The sequence below is a fragment of the Somniosus microcephalus genome, chromosome 25 (genome assembly GCF_052327205.1).
Source record: "Somniosus microcephalus isolate GS21.2 chromosome 25, FLI_Smic_1.0, whole genome shotgun sequence".
In the NCBI taxonomy this organism is placed as follows: Eukaryota; Metazoa; Chordata; class Chondrichthyes; order Squaliformes; family Somniosidae; genus Somniosus; species Somniosus microcephalus.
The window spans coordinates 30,090,509-30,111,637 of NC_141011.1; the positions used below are offsets into that span (position 1 = coordinate 30,090,509).

General features: G+C 41.5%; 1 protein-coding gene across 1 annotated transcript in view; it reads right to left on the bottom strand.

The window, feature by feature from the left end:
* Positions 1-334: 334 nt before the first annotated feature.
* The window catches only part of capzb (capping actin protein of muscle Z-line subunit beta), a 98,749-nt gene continuing 77,954 nt past the window's right edge, over positions 335-21,129 (bottom strand). Inside the window, exons 7-9 of the mRNA XM_085967041.1 lie at positions 13,275-13,340; positions 8,618-8,694; positions 335-1,089 (exon numbers count right to left, since the gene is read on the bottom strand). Coding sequence (XP_085823167.1) covers positions 999-1,089; positions 8,618-8,694; positions 13,275-13,340 — 234 coding nt within the window. The 3' untranslated portion in view covers positions 335-998. The remainder of the gene's footprint in view (positions 1,090-8,617; positions 8,695-13,274; positions 13,341-21,129) is intronic.

Consider the following 21,129-nt stretch of genomic DNA (forward strand, 5'->3'; position numbering starts at 1 on the left):
TGTGATCTGTGCGACTCAGCTACTCTCAGCCTTAGACCCTTTTCACATAAAGGGTAGTAGAAATATGGAACGCTCTCTTCCCCCCAACAGTCTGTGGATGCTGGCACAACTGGAGCTTTCAAGACCAAGAGTGATGGATTTTGTTAGGTAAGGGTATCAAGGGATATGAAACTAAGGCGGGTAAATGGAGTAGAGGTGCTGATCAGCCAGGTTCCAATTGAACAGCAGAGCAGGCTCGAGGGGGTTGAAAGGTCTAATCCTTTGCATCTATTTATATTTTTATTTATTATGGTAAATGTATTTCTGAAAAGAAACAGAATTCAAACACAACTGCTGCCTGTTACGAGTTTCTAGTTCTATTTCTTTATTTTTTTTTAGTTTGGAGGCTCAAGTACAAGATGTACATTTCAATTTTTAAGCTTTACAAAAAAAAACCCTTGCATTCCTCAAAATATTGACACGGGAGAACCTTAAAGGCAAATATGTTAGAACTTGTAGAATTTCAGGACAGTTTATATCACATCTTTTCTATAGTACAATACTGAACATACAACCCTTGCTCCTTGGAAAGTTATCAACTGGTATTACAACATTTCGCTCTCGTAAGTCTGCACCTCCATCTCGCCATAGTTGTCTGCAGTTTGATTTCAGTTCCGTGCTTTACATTTCACATAAATGTAACCAGTGTCTTTGAACAAAAAAAATGCCAGGTTGGGGTTGTGTTAACCATTGTGACCAATAAAAATGAAAGTATAAAGATGCCTTTTAGTAAATGTTCGTGTTTGATTGTGAAATAAGCCTGTGTGTAGTATGAACTAGGTTTACAAGCTAAAACATAGCATTTTATACAATTTTGACAGGGTTAGAATGGCTTTTAAACATGAAGAGTAGTTTAGGCAAATTTTAATGGGACAAATTAAAAGAACTGAACAAAAGAAATAAGAAAATAATGTAACCGAAACTGACAGTGCTTTGCTTTTGTCAGTTAGCTCTAAGAATCAATAAGGTTGCTGTCTTTTCTTCAAAGCTTCTGCCAGATTAGTTAGCAGAGCTTCCTGGCTTGATCGGTCTGCAAGTGACGCCACAGACCTGTGAAACAAATGAACAACAGTTAGCTTGGTGAAGGACTGCATAATAGTCTGCTGTGAAAATCAAATCTGCAGAAGAACTCGGTGGTTTAAAAGATACAACAAAACTGATGACTAATGGCGGTCACCACGGGTGCAATTACAGGGTGACTGCAGCTACCCGGTCTCCCTGGATTCCAACCTGCTTCTCCACTGCCGTTGCTGCAAGTCCTGAAGACTGCCGAGGTATGCATTCCTTTCCCCTTTCAGCCAAAATATCCAACCTTTATATTATAGGATGGGCCCACTGTACTGTGTCCATTCTGCATATGAATCGGAGCTGGGTCTTTTTTTTTTTTTTAATTTTTTTTAAAAAGGTCACTTTAGAAGATGCAAATTCATTCTTTTGTCCATTTAAGGTCCTCTGTTAAATTCTGCAAAGTTGACAGTTCTGTGAAAAAGTTCTAAATCTAGGAAATGCCAACGTGTCTACTGAAGAGGGGACTAGAAAGCAGGATGTATGTTTACTGTCTAATTTCAGATCAGTAAGTCTGAGAGTTTGGGCAGATTCTGCAAAAACTGGGCAAACAGCCTGAAGGAGGAATTTGAGTGAACTCTCTGTAAAGAGAAGCCTAAGATAGAGTTGAAAAGTGACCTTTTAAAATCAGAATTTGTCACAAACTCCAGTGTAGAAACTGTTAAGAGTCCATGGGTCCTCATCTGTTGGCTCACACAATATAGAAACATAGAAGATAGGAGCAGGAGTAGGCCATTCGGCCCCTCGAGCCTGCTCCGCCATTCAATGCGATCATGGCTGATCATCCAAATTCAGTACCCGGTCCCCGCTTTCTCCCCATATCCCTTGATCCCTTTAGCCTCAAGAAATATATCCAACTCCTTCTGGAATATATTTAATGTATTGGCCTCTACTGCCTTCTGTGGTAGAGAATTCCACAGGTTCACCACTCTCTGGGTGAAGAAATTCCTCCTCATTTCTGTCCTAAATGGCTTACCCCTTATCCTTAGACTGTGACCCCTGGTTCTGGACTCCCCCGCCATCGGGAACATCCTTCCTGCATCTAGTCTGTCCAGTCCTGTTAGAATTTTATAAGTTTCAATGAGATCCCCTCTCATTCTTCTAAACTCCAGCGAGTACAAGCCCAATCGACCCAATCTCTCCTCATACGTCATTCCTGCCATCCCAGGTATGCAATACAAAATTACCTTTGTGCAAATATTGGCAGTGATATCCAATACACCCACATGAAGAATGGTTGTAGGTATTACATGGATGGCTGAAAAGCAACACGAGGTTTTGTAGCAAATTGATAGAAAGGTTAGTTGATTCCATCATGTTGTGAGGCAGATTGTGATATTTTATTCCATCAAACAGCAGATTCCATCTGCAGAACGACTGCTACCAAAAGATTCCAATGCACTAAGTAAATTTACCCTGCACCCACTGACCTAAACTAAACAACTTTAAGCACCTCATCTAATTTAGTAACTTAGACAGTGAATTCAGGATGACCTTTCAAATGGTAGGGAGGGAGATCAAGAATCTGGCCATTGCTACAGTAACTGAGTGATTTGCCTCCCACTAATCTACAGATTGATCCTTTATCACTGGAAAACAGAGGGGCTTGTACTTAAATAGCCTAAACAGTGATACAAGCTCACTTGTGCATAGAGTCATAACGGCACATAAGGAGGCCATTCGGCCCATCGAGTTCGTGCCGGCTCTCTGTAGAGCAATCCAGTCAGTCCCATTCCCCCGCTCTAGCCCCGTAAGTTTATTTCCCTCAAGTGCCTATCCAGTCTCCCCTTGAAAACACTGAGTGTCTCCGCTTCCACCACTTCCGTCGGCAGCGAGTTCCAGGTCCTCACCACTCGCTGTGTAAAAAGGTTTTTCCTCACATTCCCCCTGTATCTCTTGCCCAATACCTTAAACCTGTGTCCCCTAGTCCTTGTACCATCAACTAGTTGGAACAGCCTTTCCCTGTCTAGCCGATCCAACCCCGTCATAATCTTGTACACCTCTATCAAATCTCCTTTGCTCGTATGAAAACAAATCCAGCTTCTCCAACCTGTCCTTGTAACTAAGATCCCCCATCCCCGGAACCATTCTGGTAATGTTCGCTCCTGAACACTTGCTACTTAAAACACTCGAGCATCATTATACTGAACTTGGCTAGAACAAATTTCTCCCCGTTTTCTGCGGTCATGGTCACAACTTTAATAAAATATGAATGATGCAGAGAAGTGGTAGCAGGCAGCCAAAGGAACTGCATCCCAAACATACAAAGCGACAGCCCCTTAATATCAGTGGTCTTGTGCTTTCCGAGTAAATACAGGGCCTCTGGCAAAGTGTAGTGTGGGAACACACTCTGGAACCCTGGCGTTAGTACTTGGGTAACAGTCTGACGAACAAGACTTTGCCCCCTTGTACTTTTCCAAACATCACTCCTTTTAAAAGTCTGATTGCACAGCAACCTGGACTCATGCTAGGGAATTTCCTCTTCAGCTTGGCATCCAATGGTATCCCTTTGGCATTCAAAGATTAATGCTGAGCAGACAGCTGGAGTTCCCCTTTTCAGGAGAGGAGACACAAGTGGTGCAAAAAAAACCCTGTATCCTGAGCACTAAACACGCCAGCTGTGCACATCTGCAGCTGACAAGAATGACCTGATATTAACATAACTACTAGTTCTTTAATGTTTTAGAGACCCATTTAGACCAAACATTACAGCAGGTCAAGACGAAGAAACCAAATAACTGGAAGACTGGTGCAAATGTTGACATAAAACCTATAAACAGAATGGGAGTTTAGAGATGTATATTGATCAGATGTGCAAATTCCAATGTGAGAATAACTAAACTAATGCTGACCTGGTTAGAGTTGTTGTATGGTGTGTGTGTGCAGTAGTAACATGTACCAGTGTAACTGTTTCATTGTTGTACGGTTTGTGTGCGCAAGTGTTGCAATACGATTTATTCAAAAGTTGAAAGCCATGGGCAAACATTTTTATTGATGGGGTGGCTGTTGGAATATGATCAGGTTAGGGTCTGGAAGAGACTCGCAGTTATGCAAATATCATTTGCGGAATACAAAAGGAAGTTAATTAAAAGAAAATCTGAAAGTTGTCAATCATGAAGGAAACATCACATATTGATAACATTCCTTGCTGTATCTTTAAGCCCTTTTCAAAGCCACACACTGCACAAATTACTGTCTCCACTGTGTTCCACTACATGCACGACAAACCATGCTGGGAACGCCCAAACTGATAAGCTCATGTGTAATCACTTCATCTCTTTCAATCTGACTCATCCATTTGGCAACGTTTCTTCCACCAAGCAGCCTTTTTATTTTTGCCATGCAACAGCAAGCAGCTATTCAAGGTCATTCTTCTGACCTATTAAGCACAGATAGGATTTCCATCTCGCACTGTAACCACACAGTTAGATAAAACATTTCTTCTTCTTGTGCATATTCCTGAATTCCTTGTTAAGGATTTGTTAAACAGTGTCAGAATGACTAATATGCTGGGGACTCAATCATTCACTCATGAATCAAAACTGCCTAAACTCAATTCACTTAGTACCATTAGCAACCATATACTGTATAGAGGACCTTTACCCTTCTCTGTACTAAATATAGGTTAAGGACACAAAGGTGGACACCCACACTCAGCCATCCTGCTAAAATAGGTGTTAGCTGTGGCCTCAAATGGGCAATGCCAATTTTAATGCAACTTGTACACAGAACTGCACACACAGTGAGGGGTATTGTACTAATACCTAAACAGCAGTGAGGAGCATGATACTGAAACCTTTTTAAACCAGTGAGGGGCATTCGACAAACATTTTTTTTAATGTATCGGCTGTACCCTTTTAGAAGAACTTGCCCAGTTGGAGAGAGTAAATGATTGTTTTTCCCCCTTCACAGCATTGCCTCCTGCTGGAGTCCAATTCACAGGAGCCAGCCTCCTCTGGTCAAACAGCCTTTGTTCATATGTGACCTGGACAGGGAAGTTAGAAGGCTATTTGAACATGGGCAGCACTGCCAACCTTGATCCCATCCACAAACTTTCTAGCAGGACAACTGGATAGCGATCAGGAACCACCACCACCCCCCCTCACCCTCAGGAGGAGATCAAACTCAGCACAGTCCAGGAACTGAACCTGGGATCTTGCCGTTCTATATGATTCAGCACCAGTATTTCTCTTCTAGTTCTACCTGGATTTGGCCCTGAACAGTGAAGGACATTGGGATGCTTTGTTACATTAAAGGAGCTAAATAAACACAAATTTCTGCTGCAGCCAGGACAATGGATTTACCAACAGAGGCAGTACTTGAGGAAAACCAATTCAGCTGGAATGTCAGGACTGATAATATCCACATTTCAAACAGTCTAAACAAAAAGAAATTAATGGGTTATACAAATTAGTAAAACAGTCCATGAAAATTAACTTGCTCCCTCATGGAATTCATTAGTTTAAAAATACAAACAAGCATCAAATGGAAGGTCCTTCAGAACTTAGAACTTGTCCATATACAGTAAAAGCTCTTAATTGTACCAAACTAAGTGACATACAAACTTTCAACACAACTAATGTACACCAAGATCTAAAGTTATTGAAGCACTTTTACAGACCATGTATTGCAAGTGTGGTGTTCACTCCGCAGTAGAAAGCAACAGTTGCCTTGGGTGAGGTGGGTTAAGGGTTAGATTTACCAGTAAAAGTTCATGCAAGGACAAAGGCTGATCATCTCAGCCCAGTTAAGTTGTGGTTAATCACACTAAGCCTCACAGGCAGATACCTGGGCACTTAATTATCAGGCTGGATGAAGATCTGGCGCTGGGTCAGTACTTGAGACAGTTCCCTCTGTAACTGCTTAAGCTTTTGGGTGTCTGGTAAATCATCAACTGATCTATAAAAAGGTTTTATTTTTACATGAAAGTCAAGGAGAAAAGAGGAGATGAAATACAGAAAAATGAATAAAATTAATAAGACCAAGCGGAGGAGATAGCTACATACAAACCTGCGGAACACTATTTTTCATAAACCAAACCCATTTTAACAAAATTACATTTTATTTTTGGATAACTCATTCTCAAAAATGAGAAGCTAAAGCTCCTGAACTGAACTTTGTACAAGTGTGTCTGATTATTTTCAATAGCACAATTCAACCACTGATTTTTTTCCCCCACACATACCTCACTGGAGTCACAGAACGTCCACCAATAACTGGATGTGGATAAAAGTTCCAAACGAATATTACCAATGGTAGGTATCTCCTTTACCATTCCTAAATAAATTCCTTAAACAAAGCCCTACACAAACAGGAACCACAGGGCCGCGGCCCCGCCGATCCCAGACAGGGCCGCGGCCCCGTTTAAAGAGGCTTGGACTCGGCCATGAATTCATCTTTTTTCACTGACAAAATACAGCGAGAAAATAAAGCGGGTCCAAACAGCATCTGGTCAGAAATTGAAGAAAGGGGCGGGGCAAGAGAATTTTTAAAAATCCATGTGCAATTTGGGTGAACTGAGCTGTAGAAGAACAGATACAATTAGGCTTCTACACACGTGAACTCACAGCTAGAAGGGAAATCCTTCAGAACAGGACTGATCAGTATCCGAGCCAAAACTGGAGACCAGCAGCATGACTTGTTTAGAAGTCAGGGCTTAACCCCAGCTTTTTTGGAACGTGTGCCGAGTAAGTTTTAAATGGACAAATAAGGAGTGGGCACCACTGTCTATTTTAAAATATGTTCCCAACGAATCACATTGTTCAAACATGGCCTCTCAGGCGCAGCTGTGGTGCATGTGCAAGAACAGGAGCCTGCATCTGAACACGAGTTCATTTGGACAATAACAATCACATCCTGGTAAGAGTTTTTCTCCCTCTGCTCTTCTCACTATCAGATATGAAACACAGCAGCTCTCTCCTAGCCAGGAGAACTCTCCTAGCTTTCTCTGCACTCTGAAACCAGTCTATTCCCTACACCTCTCAGAAGTGCTTCCCCAACTCACTCATGAAGGAAAAATTAATGAATGAAATGTCATTACCATGAAGCCTGTAGGGTCATCGAACTTCTAGGTATATGTTTTAACTACATAAATACTACGTATAATCCAACAGAAAATTAGTTCATTAAACCTGAAGCTTTTAAATTTAAATAAAACCGTGTATGGCATACACACTTTCTATTAAAGGTTTATGGAGATACAAACTGAACATTAGATATGACAAACCTTTTAGATAATTAGAAACATAAAGCCACATCCAGAAAGAAGAAAAAGATCCTGTTTTTGATGTTGCGCTCTCAGGTGGGGAGCCTTGGTGGCTGAGCACACTCATCAGAAATTCAGAAGTGCACTGTCCATAATTTGTTGATTCTTTTAAATGTTTGGAAAATCGTGGGCCGTGCTTGCCTAAATTCCTAAAGTGCTCTTGGCAGGCAAGGTTCCGCACCAGGAGTCATCAGAAAGTTGTCCCTAGGTTGGAATGTATGTGACTGTGATCGTGGTGCATTATCCCTTGACATCTCTACAGCCTTTGACATGGTTGGCAACACCGACCTCCTCCAACACCACCTTTGTTGTCCAGCCCAGTGGGACTGCCCTCATTTGGTTCCTCTCTTCCCCATCCAAATCATAGCTACCGTGTCTCCTGCAATGGTTAGTCTTCCCGCTCTACCTCTCTCGACCTCTCCACTGCTTGTGTTGTCAGACTGCTTGTCCGACAGCCAGTTTTGGTTGAAACACAATTTCTTCCAGCTAAACATTGGGAAGACCAAAGCCAGTGTCTTCGGCCCTCACCACAAACTCTGTACCTTTGCCACCGATTTGTGTTCCACACCAAGTGCCACTTGCCCGTCACCTCATCCTCACTGATCTACGTTGTGTCCTGGTCTCCCAATGTCTCAAATTGAAAAATTTCATCCTCATGTTGAAATCCATTGATGGCCTTGCCCAGCCCCATCTCCAATCTCCCCAAACCCGCCGACGACCCCACACACCCAAACTTTCTGTTCATCGGACTCTGGGCTCTTATGGACTCTGCATTTGCCCCAGCATTGCTGTCTGTGCTTTCAGCCGCTGTTCTGGAATTTCCTCCATAAATCTCTCCGCCTATCTTTCCTCCTTTAAGACCTCCTTAAAATCTACCTCTGACCAAACTTTGGTCACCCGTTCTAATATCTCCTTTGGCTCAGCATCCATTTCTTGATTGCACCTCTGAAGCGCCTAGGAACAGTTTTTCTATATTTAAGCTGCAATATAAATAAAGTTACTACAGAAGACGCTGGAAAAACTCTGCAGGCCAGGCAACATCCGAGAGAGAAATAGAGTCAATGTTTCAGGTCGAAACCCACCTGAAACATTGACTATTTCTCTCTCCACGGATGTTGCCTGGCCTGCTGAGTTTTTCCAGCGTCTTCCGTTATTTCGGATTTCCAGCATCGTAAATAAAGTTACTGTTCCTTAAAACTGGCATTGCTTCTACATAAAGTTTAAACAGAATAGAATTTCATAAATTACCTTAGTCCGTTCACAATATCCTTTGTTTTCCCAAAGTAGATATCATTCAATGTACTTCTGATCTTGTTTTCCATATCCTATGAAACAGAAGTGTTAAAATGTATTAATTCAAATCAGGTTTATCATGTGTTACAGATTTGTTCCAGCATTGAAGTTTAATTTTACTGCCAGCCAACTGTATTTAATGGAACTTTCTCCCCAAATATTAAAATTCTGGTGGGTGTTGGCAGAGTAGTGCAGTACCAGTCACAACCTCAGCTGTGGTATCATGGAGATGCCAGGTTTATGCTGGTGCGTTTCCCTGTGATGGGAGAACGGCATCGGGGGAGGAAACCAAAAGGCAGCAAAGTCCTCACTGAGTTTTTGCCATGCACCAAACAGCATAACTGGAGCCACTCTAGAGCCGGGCACACACCAGAGTGGTCTGGAATCTTGACCCTATGTCTGGCATCTCCTGTATGGCAGGAAGTCCTTCTGATATTCACTGAACAGGCATTCAGCAGGACACTCCAGCTGGCCTGCATGTCTGTCATTGTCCTCCAGTCACCCAACCTCTCAGCTGCAGAAGTGCCCGCTCAAGAAAAGACCTACATACATAAAGGGAGATAAATAAGAAAATCCCTTAAGTACTGTGCTCTTTATTGGAGAGTAAAGACCATCAGGAATTTTTGTTACTTGTGGCTAAGGTAGCTGAAGATGATTTGACTCCATTTTTGAATTTTCAGAGCTCACTGTTTGAAAAAGAAAACTGGTACAAACTTATACTGATTAGGGATATACCACTTAGGCTCCACTGCTTAGGGCTAAGGCTATGCTGGAATTTAAAGGGTTGTAGGAGGTTGGGGTGGGGGAGTACTTTCAGTATAAAGCAGTCCCCCACAGCTCTACTGCGTAAGGGGAAGTGTCTGTCATTTATATTCAATGACACCAAAGATTCTTTTCTAATCTTAACAGAAACTCACTAAGGGTACGTGTACCAGCGCGTTCTTTCATATAGTTAGACTGAAGGCATTAACTCCATTCCATCTACAGTGGAATGGAACCTCCAAGGATCCAGCAGAATTTTCACTGGACAAACTCCTCCAGTACAGTCCACTAAACCCTGAATCGCCTCCTGCCCCACATTAAAATCAACCTTTAGTCCAATAAATTGTTTTAAATCACTGCAATATGAATGCAGAGAGCACCTTTATACCGCCAAAATCTCATGTGACGTGGTTTCATCTCTCATCGTCTGCAATAAAAATCAAACCATCACATGCTTCCCATCATTCCTTATAGCAGCGTCGTCCCCCACTCCACGCAATTTTCAATCATTTGAAAATTAATAACTTTTTGAATCACGGAGGAGCATTCAACTGGATCTTGAACTTCCCCGACTTGGATTTCACTCCATTAACTGGTAGATTATTACAAACATCTGACACTACACCTCTCACTGGTCCACTCATTCTCCTATTTAAAAAAAATCTAATCCAGTGCCATGTTCTAACTTCGATTCCATTGGGTTTTAGTTTTATTCGACTTCATTCATGTGAGACCTGATCAAAGGCTGTCTGAAACTCCAAAGCCTATAACTATATTCGGGTGTTCCACAATCTACTTTTATTTGCAACATCCTCAAAGGAATCAAGGAATTGGAACAGGTTTTCACACGGCTTGAAACACTTTCAGCTCAGGGATGGTGTAACTTCTTTTCACCACCAGGGGCCACTATTGGTCCTCCTTGCATGCAGTGCATTCTGGTTAGGTCAATTTAATTGTAGCCAGCTTGCGCTCTGTAGCTGTGCTAGTGAACTTTCCAAAGAATTTTGGCTCTTAAAATAATAAATATCTGTTTTGTGTACGAGCCAGAGTTCTGTGGAAAATTTTATAGAACAGCTACAGAACACAGGCAAGCCACAGTGACGTCGTCCTTCCCAGACTGCACTCCATGAAGGCAAACAAAGTTATTCTCCTGGTGGGGCAAGAAATTTGTAATGCTACAAGCTGGATTCTTGCACACTGCAGAAAACCATGACTCAGCCCAGTGGGAGCTATTTTTTATTGTTAAGGTGAATTGGTCAGCCGTTAATCATGTCTCTTCCAATAACTAACTTGCTTGCCTCTTTACATTTCCCATCCAAACATTCTGCATCAGTGACTAGGCAGCCAACTAGCCTCCAAGCCTCTCGCAAATAGGCCGAGATCGCCGTGGCCTCCTTTCTTTCAGACAGGGAGCTGCTGCTTGCTTTCCAAACATCCCAACACAGATCAGAAGCTCGTGTTGGAAATCAGCAGCATAAACCTGCGGCTTACCATTCTACTGCACGATATCTGAAACAACAAACTGCTCTGAAACGTATAATTCGTGGAATTGGTAGATTTTCATCAACAGGTGAAACATCTCAGCCACCTGCCTTAGCTGGATTAAAAGCGAGATACCAGAGTACGCTGCTTTTGGCATGATTAAGAAACTCACTTGGTTTCATTATACTGCCACAACTGTGGTTTTTAAACCAGAATCATATGCATGGATTCTGTGTTGCTAGATTGTATTACACATCTCACCTAAATGGCACGAAGATGTTAGGCAATCTTGTTCTAAGTATAGCTCGACCTTTACAAAAATGATTGTCTGTCAAACTGAGGAAGGCAACATTAAATCTTTAGCCAAAATGATAGATGGGGTATGAGAAATGTTTTATCCACCTGCAAAATAAGAGACTGTGGACCCACCACTAATGCATGCAGTTCATTACTCTTTGTGCCAAGACAAGGGCTAGTTATGTAACTGTCCCAAGTATAAGAAACATCTCCCATCAAAGCTACAGGTTCAGAAGGCTCCATATTGTTAACTTGCTCAGAAACGGATTAAAGTCTCACGTAGCAAAAGACTGAAGAAACAAAGCTTCAGTAATCCTGCGAGTTTTGATGAACTGGGACCACTGGTCTCTTTACCTCCTGGAAAATGTCCTCCCTTGGATAGAACCAGTGTAAAAATCCATTTTACTAACTGTAGTTTTGATATAGCGCATCTGAAGTATTTACCAGCTTTTACATCCGACATCTGTCAGTATATTAAATCATGATTCAGTCAGTACTGACAAAATGAAGTTGAAGCTACAGCTCTTAACTTGTGAGCTGGCGGGTGGAAAGGTGGGATGGCGATTTGTGTTGCAACTGAAATTTTGATAGCACCTTTGGTAGAAGCTTTGTACATGGCTTAAGGACAGTTGTCACCTAATCATGTAAATCAAAAATTCAAATGTGTTTATAATTTAAAATTTGTATTTAAAAATAACTGTTAGAGAAGGAGAATGCACAAAATGGGCCAAACAGAAATTAAAATTGATGTAATTCATTCACTCCTGTGTAGTCTCCTATTTAAGCTGACCAAAGCCACTCAACGTACACACAACGGTTTGCTGCAAACAAAGTAATGAAAGTAAAAAATATAATTCTCAGGAATAGAAAGGGTTAGTGGTTTTCTCTGGAATGCAATAAATACAAAGTAGAGTCAAGAGTTATGGGGAGCAGGCAGGGAAGTGGAGTTGAGGCCAAGATGAGATCAGCCATGATCTTATTGAATGGCGGAGCAGGCTCGAGGGGCCAAATAACCTACTCCTGCTCCTATGTCTTATGTCCTTATGTTGTGGGAGGAAGACAGGCACCCAGCTCCTCGCCTTCTGCCAATGGTGCACTGCAACCTGCCACTCACATGTGTGCAGATATTGCCTGGTTTTAGTCAGCCCATTTTCAGGATTATAAATTCTCACTATGGAGAATCACTAATGCATACTTCTCAATGGTGCAATGCACATGTGCCACAGCAACCCTTAAAATAAAGACATTCCATTGATAATAAATGTTCAACCTAGAATATGACCCTCTATCAAATCTCTAGGAAGTTCTATTTTTATATAAATAGTTTTTATTCAAAAGTATTCTCTCATTTATAAATACCTTCATAAAAATTACTTTTGACCTTGCTCCATGCCATTCCTATCAGGAAGGTATGTGGAGTGGCTCCATTGAATGCAATGGAGAGGCAGGGATAATGACTTTGGAACAACCCGCTTGTCTATGTGGAGCTGCCCAATCACTGGAAATCAGATGGGCATTCTGCAATCAAGCTGTAACATTTCTTCCTCTCAGGCTAGTGCAGATATTTGACACCCATTGCATACAGTGGAGATGCTCGACATCTATAGGTTCTGATGAAGGTTTGATTATCAAAGATAACTTATGAAGATATAGAATGAGGGGTACTTATAATAAAAATATACCTTATAGACATCCCTTCTCATTTAACTGGTCAGGCTAAACATATAACCTGAATTCCTGAAAGTATCAGGAGTACTACAAGTAATGAAAGTAAAAAATATAATTCTCAGGAATAGAAAGGGTTACAGTGGTTTTCTCTGTAATGCAATAAATACAATGTAGAAACCTCCCTAATTCTTTGGCAGAGTGAAGGCATCTTAAACGTACGCTGAAAAATATTTACAAGGATCAAAAGATCAATGATCACATATGGGACAGCATTTGTATCACATTTCTTTACAGTATACCAGTCTATAGTCAGTCAGACTCATAAACCTTTCCCTCTTATTGTTAAACTCCAGATGGGTCTTAGTTTTTTTTGTCTATTTACATAGAGAATTGCTCCACTTACCTCTACCAGCTTCCCAATATTAGCAATGTGAGGCGACGATTCACTCACGTTCTCATCTTTCTCCATCTGTAAAAAAAAAAAAACCCCACAGAATTTAGTACGCGAGTTGGATTGCAGGGGGAAATCTTCCACAGGTGAGGTTGTAGCTCACAACTGGACTCAAAACAGTGAATGAACTCACAAAACAACTATTCTCAACCTCGCTGTGTCTGCAGATGTTCTCAGCTTGCAGAGTTTTACAGCCAAGGCCAATATGCAGTTTCTCAGTCGTTCCTTCTAAACAATTGGTTTCAAGCACCAGTCTACAGCCAAAGCAACTGCTGCATCATTTCTTTGGCCATCTGTTTGCACATTATAGATGTAACTTGGTGGCGGACAGTTGCGAAAGGAGTTCATGAAACTGGACGCCTTTGGGCCCTGCAGGCTGTCGCACAATGGGGGTATTGATCAGGTCATGGGATTCTTCAAAAGACCCAATTCTGCAGCTGCAAGCAACTCGATAGCTGGTGTCCAAACATTTTCCATGATTCATACAATTACTAACAAAAAAAACCAACAAAGAGATACAAATGTATTAACATGGCTCATTATGCTGCATTAGATGGGTGGTCTGCTGAGAACAATGTCTACACATTCAGGCTAACAATCTTCGTATTCTAACAATGCACAACAGAAAGAGATTCCTTCATAATGGCAGCGTTAGAAAATAAAATACTTCTCATCCCAAACTTTTTAAAAACACAAAGTAATGAAACATTTATCTATGTAAATACACACATCTAACATCATAACTAATGAGGATAACCATCTTTTTTCTGAGCAGACAAGTCTAATTAAAGCACCCCAGTGATGTGCTGCCTTACACAGCACCCCATGGCTAAATTATAGTACAAATATAGGGCGAAACAGTGTGAAAGATAGCCTGAGTAGTGACAGAGATCCAACAGAAGAACTGTGCAAAGCAGTATATATACATACATCTTATGAAATACCCCTTAAAGAATATTGTTAGCGTTCGTAAACAACTTGCATTTATATAGTGCCTTTAACAGGGTAAAATTTTCCATGGCTTCATCCAACGACAGTCCTGGCTTTAATTCCTGTTTTGGCCTGATCTGACCCATGGTGGTAGTAAAGGATGTGGCAAGTGTCTCAGCGCACCTGGGCTAAGGAGGCAAACCAGCCAGGGATCCTGCTCCTATTGCTACCAGCATCCTAGGAACTGTACACTATGTAGAAATCAACATATTCAGGAACATAGAAACAGGAATAGGCAATTTAGCCCCTTGAGCCTCTCCTGCCATTCAATTAGATCATGGCTGATCTGCACCTCAACTCAAATTTACCTGCTTTTGTTTCATATCCTTTGACACCCTTACCTATCAAAATCTATCAATCTTAGTCTTGAAATTTCAATTGACCCAGCATCCACAGCCTTTCGAGAGTTCCAGATTTCCACCCTTTGTGATAACGTGCTTCCTGATTTCACTCCTAAATGGCCTAGATCTCATTTTAAGATTATGCCCTCTTGTTCTGGATTCCCCCACCAGTGAAAATAGTTTTTCTGTGCCTACCCTTTCGAATCCCTTTATCATTTAAAACACCTCAATTAGATCACCCCTTAACCATTTAAACTCAAGGGAATACAAGTCAAGTTTATGCTGCTGCCCTCATAATTTAACCCTTTAAGCCCTGGAATCATTCTGGTGAATCTACGCTGTACCCCTTCCGAGACCAATGCATCTCTCCTGAGGTTCAGCTCCCAAAACTGAACGCAGTACACCAGATAGCGTCGACCAAAGCTCTGTACAACTTGAGCAGCACTTCCTCACTTCTGTATCCCAACAACCTTGAGATAAAGGTCAACATTCCATTAGCCTTTTGGTTAATTTTGTACCTTTGCACTAGCTTTTAGTGATCTGTGCATATGGACACCCAAATCTCTTTGCTCCTCCACAGCTTATAATCTCCCACCATTAAGAAAATATACTGTTTGTCTTTCCCGGATCCAAAGTGGATGACCTCACACTTCCCAAGTTGAATTCCAACTGCCATAGTTTTACCCACTCAATCATGGCTGTTTATGTCCCTTAGTCATTTCCTGCTCCTATCTACACATCTTAGTGTACCTCCTAACTTAGAAGACAAGAAGGTTGGTAAACAAACAAATCGGCAAAAAGAAGTGGATTTACACAAGAACATAAGAATTAGGAGTAGGCCATTCGGCCCCTCGAGCCTGCTCTGCCATTCAATGAGATCATGGCTGATCTTCGACCGCAACTCCATTTTCCCGCCCGGTCTCCAAATCCCTCGATTCCCCTAGAGTCCTAAAATCTATCTATCTCAGCCTTGAATATACTCAACGACTCAGCATCCACAGCCCTTTGGGGAGCGAATTCCAAAGATTCACAACCCTCCGAGTGAAGAAATTCCTCCTCATCTTAGTCTTAAATGGCCGACCCCTTATCCTGAGACTATGCCCCCTAGTTCTAGACTCTCCAGCCAGGGGGAAACAGCCTCTCAGCATCTACCCTGTCAACCCCGCGCAGTATCTTATATGTTTCAAATCCCCCTCAGAATCTTATATGTTTGAAAACCCATTGTTAACTCAAAAGCTTATTAGAACATGGTACAGAATTGGAGAATCCATTATAAATAATTTCTGCTTTAGGATGTGCCCTAATTATTTTTACACTGTGGCTGCATCCTGAATCAATCCTTTACTTCTATGATCAGAGGAGGCACCTGAACAATAATGGCAAGAAGGAAAGAAAGAACTTTTATAAAGCGCCTTTCAGTCCTAAGGATGTCCCAAAGTGCTTCACAGCCAATTAAGTACATTTTGAAGTGTAGTCATCGTTATCATTTAGGGAAACACGGCAGCCAATCTGTGCGCAGCAATATTCCCTCGCAGGGCCCCAAGAGGGAGGCGGGGTGCTTCCAGTAGCGCCCCGCTTTCCTCATGGGGCGCTACCACTCAATTTCGGCTGCGGGGGCGCTAATTTTTCCAGGGCACTAAAAGTAGTGCCCCAAAGGGGGCGCGACTCCATTTCCCCCCCTACAGGCTTAAAGGGATGCTCAGAGGTAGGAGGTCCAAGAGCTGAATATTCATCAACCAAATGATTCATTTTCCTTAGCATGGGTCTTGTAAAGTGTCCTTGCAGGTAGAGACACCAGACAGAAGGCATATAGAAACTTCCTTTTCCAAAACATCAACAAAGGCTGTTGCAGCATATCTCAATAATCTCTTATTCTAGAAAGCTGCCATAAATTCAATCATAGATTGCACAAATTTCCTAAAGGAAATGTCTCTGACTAGGTGATATTCCCTTCTGGGACATTCCTAGATGCACGTGGAAATTGAATAGACGAGAAAGAATAAAACAATGAAATCATGAAGTAACTAGGCAAATAATTAATAAAATATTAGTTGGTATAATGAGATTGCAACTCAGGTCATTATCAGCTGCCTAAGTGGGAATTGAAACTATTAGTCATTTCCCCCTGTTCCAGCTTGTTCACTGTCAAACAGAAATTAGCTATCACTGATTTCTCTACAAAGCTGGATAGAAAACAAAACTTATCCAAACTGGAAAATCATGCTCGATTGTTTATATAACTGAAGATTCGTAATCCATCACTGACAGAAATCTGAATGGTTTAAACACAGCATGCAAAGCCTTCATTTGTAGTTTCTGCAACACACCCATTAAATCTATTCACTTCTTCTATTTTGTTAGATAAATAGTCATTTCTGATGCAACTGATGCAGATGTCACAGTTTTTCGGATTAGGCAAGTTCAGGCAAATTTTTCAGGTTCAGCGAAAAAGAAAGACTGCTCTGAATAACTGCTATAAAGCCACTCATCATCTACTTTTGCACAAAGACAAAGCTACAGTTACAATAACTTTTAATTCATACTTGTTACTTGGCTGTATAACCTCATGTCACAAACAGCACTCTCCTCCAGTGTGAACAGCAGGGACCCAAGAGCAGATTGCTAGTCAGTGCCCAGGCCAACATTTTTTCCATTCATTACCTGCTTCGTATTACTAAGCCAGTTTTCAATATAACTAGGTAATTTGCTATTAATTTCATGATTTTTAATCTTGTTGATAAGCCCCCAACCTATGGAACTTTATCAATAACTTTCTTAAAATTCAAATAAATTATATCCATTGGATCGGATAGCCCTTATCTACCAATTTAACTACACCTCATTGAACTCCAGTCGGCTTGTGAAGCAGGACCTACCTGTTTCTAAACCTATGCTCCTTGGCGCATGTTTCTTGGGCCAAAAGGAAGTTTGTCATGTCTGCTCCCCAGCAGTCCCGGTGTCTGCTAGATTGGGCTAAAGTGTCGTTCCCTGAAAGGCTCAACAATTTCATCATGTCATAAACTACTCTACCAAAGAGCCCTTCCCCAAGAAAGGGTAACTCTATCAGTCTCTCTGGGATGAAACCTGATCAACCTTAAATCAGACATATTGGTGGAGGATAATAAGCTGAGTCACAGTGCTATCCCATTACTTCATTACATGAGTACCTTTCATTGCTTCTATAGTTATCCTGAAAAGCAATCTTAACACATCTTACATGTCCATTACATATTATCTTGTGCAGTGAATTGAAAGCAGAAGTTAAGGTGCCTAACTGGAGAATAAGTTAGAGTTGGTCCTTACAGTTGACAGCAAGCAGCACAAAAACATCTATTTTCACTAAACAGTGTTTTCATTGGCAAGATACAGCTCAGCAGTAATTATGATTCTTGGCTTTATTCTTTGAGAAATGTAAGTATTTATGCTTCACTTCTATCAAATATTTACACCGCACAGGGTTTCACTGACATTTTAAAAACATCATAATGTAACTCTTCAGGATTCTAAAGCCTTTAATGTAGTTTTCGGCTTTACTATAGATGTTATTTTCCAGATGTTAAACAGAAAATATGGACACTTTTACATCTTTTAAGATGGAATTTATTGAACAGTAAAATCCCATTTTCCAATACAATGGTCGGTAACTACCTTTCTATTCCTCTGATTCCAGTCGCAATTCATTATAAACTACCAAAAATAAACTCTTTACTGTTCATGTAAACCATTTAACCATATTAAAGAAAGAAAAGAAAGACTTAGATTTATATAGCACCTTTCATGACCACTGGACGTCTCAAAGCGCTTTACAGCCAATGAAGTACTTTTGGAGTGTAGTCACTGTTGTAATGTGGGAAACGTGGCAGCCAATTTGCACACAGCAAGCTCCCACAAATAGTGCCATGGGATCTTTTACGTCCACCCGAGAGGGCAGACGGGGCCTCGGTTTAATGTCTCACCTGAAAGACGGCAGCGCAGCACTCCCTCAGTACTGCACTGGAGTGTCAGCCTAGATTTTTGCGCTCAAGTCCCAGGGACTTGAACCCACAACCTTCTGACTCAGAGGCGAGAGTGCGACAGCTGACACTGTTAGATCTGCATCATCTATTTTTTCTTTAAAAAAAAGCCAGCCATTCAACAAATCAGGCTTTTATTGTAAAGTTTATGAATTAACCTTTCAAATCACTCATTCTGTGAGCTGTGCTTTTCTTTCCCAATGTCTCTCAATAAGGTTGTGCTAACTCCCTTCTAATCTGCTCTACAACACTTCTGTACACTTTTGGTGCTTGATCCTGCCTTCATGCAGTATCTAGTCCCTTTTCATATTCATTCATGTCACTCTACATTTAACATCTAACATTACTGACAAATTGAAAAAGCTAATGAAGCAGTTCCACGCTACTTGAACTATGTGGGCGAAGGCTCCGAGCAGCCACTTTGCAGTCTAACCTACTCCACACCTTGCAATTGCTTAGATTAAATCTGGAGAGCACACATTCAGCCTTTTGGGAAGAATCGGAGGAAATGTTTAAAGCTTCGTGTTTTAATTTCCAGACTTCAAAAAACCGTCCATCGAATAGTTCTGCTGGAGCCTCACTCTCATCCAGATTTGTATATAAATTTGCATTCCCAAAACTCACTGGCCTCCTAAAGGCATAGGAGAGAAGCTTAAAAACTTGTGGAACATTTTTAAATACAAATTACGCAAGAGTTTTTGAACAAACACATCAAATGTGACACATTTAACTACAAAAGTGTTTGCACCAAAAGAGTAAAAACTATTTTAAAGGGGGTGCAGGAAGAGAGACCTGAGGGTTCACATACACAAATCTTTGAAGGTAGCAGGATAAGTTGATAAGGCTGTTAAAAAAAGCATACGGCATCCTTGGCTTTTTAAATAAGAGTACAAAAGCAAGGAAGTTATGCTAAACCTTTATAAAATCACTGGGTAGGCCTCAGCTGGAGTACTGTGTCCAATTCTGGGCACCACACTTTAGGAAGGATGTCAAGGCCTTGGAGAGGGTGCAGAGGAGATTTACTGGAATGGTACCAGGGATGAGGGGCTTCAGTTATGTGGAAAGACTAGAGAAGCTGGAATTGTTCTTAGAGCAGAGAAGGTTAAGGGGAGATTTAATAGAGGTGTTCAAAATTATGAAGGGTCTAGATAGAGTAGATAGGGAGAAACTGTTTCCACTGGCAGGAGGGTCAGTAACCGGAGGACACAGATTTAAGATAATTGGCAAAAGATCTGGGGGTGGGGGGAGCGAGTTATGATCTGGAATGCACTGCCTGAAAGGGCGGTGGAAGTAGATTCAATAGTAACTTTCAAAAGGGAATTCGATATATACTTGAAAAGGAAAAAAATGCAGGGCTGTGGGGAAAGAGCAGTGACTGGGGCTAACTGGATAGCTCTTTCAAAGAGCCGGCACAAGCACAATGGACCGAATGGCGGTACTGGGATAAATGGCAAAGGATTCAAGTTTCTGTGCTGTATGTTTCTATGAATCTAAGTGTGTGTTAGGTTTACCCTGAAAAGCATCCGTTTGTTCTGATCCAAGTCCTTCTGAATGTAAACTGAAATGCAGATGTAACGTACATACAAACATTAACATTTTTCTTTTCGTCCTGTCCTTGCATTCCTGGCCTCTGCCGCTCAGCTGGTCATTAGAAGATACACAAGAGCAGTCTGGGGCGATACCTGGCAATTCTATCTCTTCTGAGTAAGCATCTGTTTCTCCTCTATACTATCCCCAATAGCACAGTGGAAATCAAGGCCTTGTGGGAAAATCACAGGCCTGGACCCATTAGCACCACTCCACGGCAGTGTGGTGAACCATCAACGTAATACTTGCATATGCTGCTTTATATGGATATGCTGCTTTATATTATCTGCCTTTCTCAAGTCGGCTACAAAATGGCTGATTATGTGTGTATGAAAAGTCAATACAAGTGACTATTTACTGTTATGGACATAGAAACATAGAAGATAGGAGTAGGAGTAGGCTATTCGGCCCCTCGAGCCTGCTCCGCCATTCAATGAGATCATGGCTGATCATCCAAGTTCAGTACCCTGTCCCTGCTTTCTCCCCATATTCCTTGATCCCTTTAGCCTTAAGAAATATATCTAACTCCTTCTTGAATATATTTAATGAATTGGCCTCAACTGCCTTCTGTGGTAAAGAATTCCACAGGTTCACCACGCTCTGGGTGAAGAAATTCCTCCTCATCTCTGTCCTAAATGGCTTACCCCTTATCCTTAGACTGTGACCCCTGGTTCTGGACTCCTCCACCATCGGGAACATCCTTCCTGCATCTAGTCCTGTTAGAATTATATAAGTTTCAATGAGATCCCCTCTCATTCTTCTGTACTCCAGCGAGTATAAGCCCAATCGACCCAATCTCTCCTCATACGTCATTCCTGCCATCCCAGGTATCAGTCTGGTGAATCTTCGCTGCACTCCCTCCATGGCAAGAACATC